The sequence below is a fragment of the Frankliniella occidentalis genome, unplaced genomic scaffold, assembly GCF_000697945.3.
Source record: "Frankliniella occidentalis isolate FOCC.00 unplaced genomic scaffold, Focc_3.1 Scaffold28, whole genome shotgun sequence".
Taxonomy (NCBI): domain Eukaryota; kingdom Metazoa; phylum Arthropoda; class Insecta; order Thysanoptera; family Thripidae; genus Frankliniella; species Frankliniella occidentalis.
Window position 1 is genome coordinate 2,053,162 of NW_026267158.1, and position 3,667 is coordinate 2,056,828.

At 51.8% G+C, this 3,667-nt stretch overlaps 1 protein-coding gene across 1 annotated transcript in view; it reads left to right on the forward strand.

Moving 5' to 3' along the window:
- The window catches only part of LOC113217031 (transcription initiation factor TFIID subunit 4-like), a 78,851-nt gene extending 75,735 nt beyond the window's left edge, over positions 1-3,116 (forward strand). Inside the window, exons 8-10 of the mRNA XM_052265632.1 lie at positions 169-378; positions 919-1,273; positions 1,398-3,116. Coding sequence (XP_052121592.1) covers positions 169-378; positions 919-1,273; positions 1,398-1,627 — 795 coding nt within the window. The 3' untranslated portion in view covers positions 1,628-3,116. The remainder of the gene's footprint in view (positions 1-168; positions 379-918; positions 1,274-1,397) is intronic.
- The last annotated feature ends 551 nt before the right edge of the window (positions 3,117-3,667 follow it).

Here is a 3,667-nt window from a genome sequence, read left to right on the forward strand (position 1 = left end):
GGGCGCGTGGGGAGGTGCCGTGCTCGCCGTGCTCACTGTACTCGCCGTGCTCACTGTACTCGCCGTTCTTCTGTACTCGCCGTGCTCGCCGTCCTCACCGTCCTCACCGTCCTCACCGTCCTCACCGTGCTCGCCGTGCTCACCGTCGTCATCCTCTCTGCCCTGCAGCAGTTCCCGGCCGCGGCCCAGGTCCGCTACGTGTCCAAGCCCGACCTGTGGCCGGAGGGGCGCGGGCGCACTCGCGGACTGTCGCTGGTGCCCACCCCGACGGGGCCGGCCAACGGGCCCGGCTTCGGCGCCATGGGCGACCACCCGCCGCTCACCCTGGTGTCCCCCGCGCACTGCTCGCCGTCCACGTGCCTGCTGGACGCCGCGCAGGTGAGCCAGCGTACAGCGGAGTGCGCTCCTTGCAGTGCCTGAGCGATGAGAGGTCCCCTCACTCTTGTTACTGATTAACAGTTAATCACTGTTCACAATAAAATTCCATCATATTTTCAGTCACTTTTCATAATTGTCAGTCATTTGCACTTACTTTCAATAACGTTTCAGACGATTTTAATCAAGTTTCAATCTTTTTTTTTTCACTTTTCGTCATTTTTTATCAATTTCTGTCACCTTTAGTCAATTTTGATTAATTTTTTGGTCATTTATTTGATTTTAATCATTTATTAGCTGTATCAGGTATAGCTGATTCACGCCGCGCATTTCTGTAGGCATACTGTACCGCACGCACGAGTGCGTGCGGCCTTGCCTATCGCCCCTGTCCACGGCGCCTTACGAGCCGAGCGAGTAGGCAACCCGCTCGCACTCGTGCATGCGGGACAGCACAACTACAGAAATGCGCGGCGTGAATCGGCCACCTGGTACACGGAATATCGAAGTCAGGGACCCCTCGGTAAGCGGCGTGTCTTGTTCCAGCCGCAGACGCACAGCCCGCGCAGCCTCAGCCCCGGGGGCGCGTGGCCCGGGGGCGGCCCCGGGGGCGGCCCCGGGGGCGGGCAGCAGCCCGAGTGCCTGCAAGACGCCGGCGCCGGGGGCGGGCCTGGGGGCGGCTCCTTCTCACGCAGCCCGAGCGTGCGCAAGCACGTGCAGTTCAACCAGGCCGTCGCCGAGCCGGGCGGCGGGGAGCCCTGCGGGCCGTGCGGGCTGGCGCCGCTGGCAGGGCTGGCCAGGGAGCGCGAGGGCTCCTTCAAGGGCCACCTGCCGGGCCGGCGGCGCTCCACCATCCAGCGGGCGCCCCTGCCGGAGGAGTCCAGCCTGGAGCTGCAAGAAGGTGAGAACCAAATTAGGGTTAGAAACTTCCGAATTCTAATTGGCATCACGCATTGCGCATGGCCCTTGCCCTTCCACCGCTACAAAATCGCCGATTGGAGGAGATTCTGCTGCTCTGGTTCCAGGCAACTCTGGGGATCCGGAAGTGGAGGTCGTGGAGCTGTTTGCGCCCGCCCCCCGCGCGCCGCCGGCCGGCCCCCCCGCCCCCGCCCCCGCCCCCGCCCCCGCGAGCCACACGGCCACCGGCGCGTGGCTGGTGCCCGTGCCGCGCCCCGCGCTCGCGGCCTCCGGCGTGCAGAGGGTCACCTACGTGAGCGGGGGCGGCGGTGGCGGCGGCAACGGGCTCGCGACCTGATCCTGCCCAACGCGACCACCGTCTGGAGGGCAGCCAACTTGTTGCTCTTGTCTCAATCAGTTTGTCAATCAAACGGCTACATTTTGGAAACAACGGTTCCGTGTTTCTATATATAGCGTATTTTTATACCAAAGATTAATTTTAGATTAGTTCGGCGCCACCGTTGAAAATATTAGACATTATTTTGGTGGTGTTTAAACTACGCGTGCGTATATATTGCCATCTGAATTCCTTCATGTAATAGTGTTCCCTCTATCGTTAATGTACATCGTTACATCATGATGTATGTTTGTTTTGTTTGTATAGGGACAGCTTGTGGCAGTAAGTATGCTTGCTTTCATACTTTTCTTGAAGGGGAAGAGACAAAAATTGGTCTGTGATGTGTGAAAGACTGTTCAAGGTAGTTAGGAAAATTTTGTTTTTTTGGTGGTCTAAATTAAAATTTGTAATATACCACGTTTCCAACTGCACTATAACCATTGCGAGAAACCCTAACTTATTTAGGCAAGAGGACTGAGTCGGTCGTTAGGGACTAAAGCATCACTATATGTACAGTTTTATTACCTATAAGGTTCTCTTCCCAATACAATGACTAGAATCACTCACAACTTTATTAGTGATATGTATGCAAATTCTCCAAACTGTTTTGAAATAATTTGTTGTGATTTTCTTTTTTTCTACAGTTAAGAAGGTTTAGAAAAGTCTAATGTAAGAATAATGCACATTATGATTACAATTTTGTATTTGTCTTGTCTGTGTTTATTTACTCCAACGCAATCGGTCTTAATGGCCACATGATGGTCACGATCCCCTCCTTCTGAGTCCGACAGTGAGCTCTACCCGCCACCACTTTCCCACCCTTCCGCGCATGTTTGCCCCACTAGGCAAGGGGGTGGCCTACTCGAGGCAGACATGCGGGAAAGGGTGGTGAAGCGGGTAGGGGGAGCTCAACTTTCGGACCAAATGCGTTTCGTTTATGGTGACTATGGTGCTGTTCAGAGCCTGACCTTGAGACTGGCGGGATGAGAGCTATCGGACTGAACGCATGTAATAGTTAAATGCCAAATGAAAAACTTTTTAGTTTCTCGACCAAATGTTTTTGTGCGAAAGAAAATTTGTAGTTGGTTTCTTAGTCATTAATGTCATAGTATATTTTCTCAAGAAAACATTACAAAAGTTTATAACAAAGTGATATGTATATTTTGATTAGTAACAAATTGCCAAACCCTGCTGTAGTTGTAGTCTTTCATGACATGAATTGTCTTCTATGAAATATTATTGTGAGTACTATCTTCCTTTTCAATCAAAGCAGTCGCTCATACTTCCCATAGTGAATACATGTCTAAAGATAGAGGAAACTATAGGCTAGAATAAGTGTCTGTATTTTATTTTGCCCCATTGTTGTTAAAGAACGCGGCGTGAGTAGGTCTAGAATGGGTTAAAGGCTAGCTTCAAACAACTAGAGTTACAAATAAAATTTTAAAATTATTGTCATGTTTTTTTACTACAATTAATCCAAGACAAATTAGTAGAAGAGGAGAAAATGAGTTTACATTTGTTGTACTGTGAAATGGAAAGTTACTGTCACTGAGTCGGCCCGGAAAACCTTCTTGGTTTATTTGTTGATAAGAGATTATGCTGTTCTAAAAGGGAATGTGTTTCCCCCCTACCTCCGATTCACTTTTTAAAACCAGGGGAAAGTGGGACATGGGTGCCGCGTACACTCAGCTCAGGAGCCTCCTGTTCTGAAAGCGTCACGGAGGGTCGTAGTCCTTTACACCTGGAACCTGGACCTGAGTGCATCTCCTGGACTCTCCAAGTATGTGGATGGGACGTGGTGAGAGAAGAGAGGGTGACTGCGGCACATTTAGTGACGCTCCCTCCACACGAGTGCGATAAGGGACCACCTCAACACGAAGAGGCAAGACGGCTCATTGAGAGGGGAGGGGAGGGGCAGGGGGGGCAGGTGGATAGGACACGGTGAGATGCAGTGGGGAGGTGCCGTGCTCGCCGTGCTCACTGTACGACACGGTGAGATGC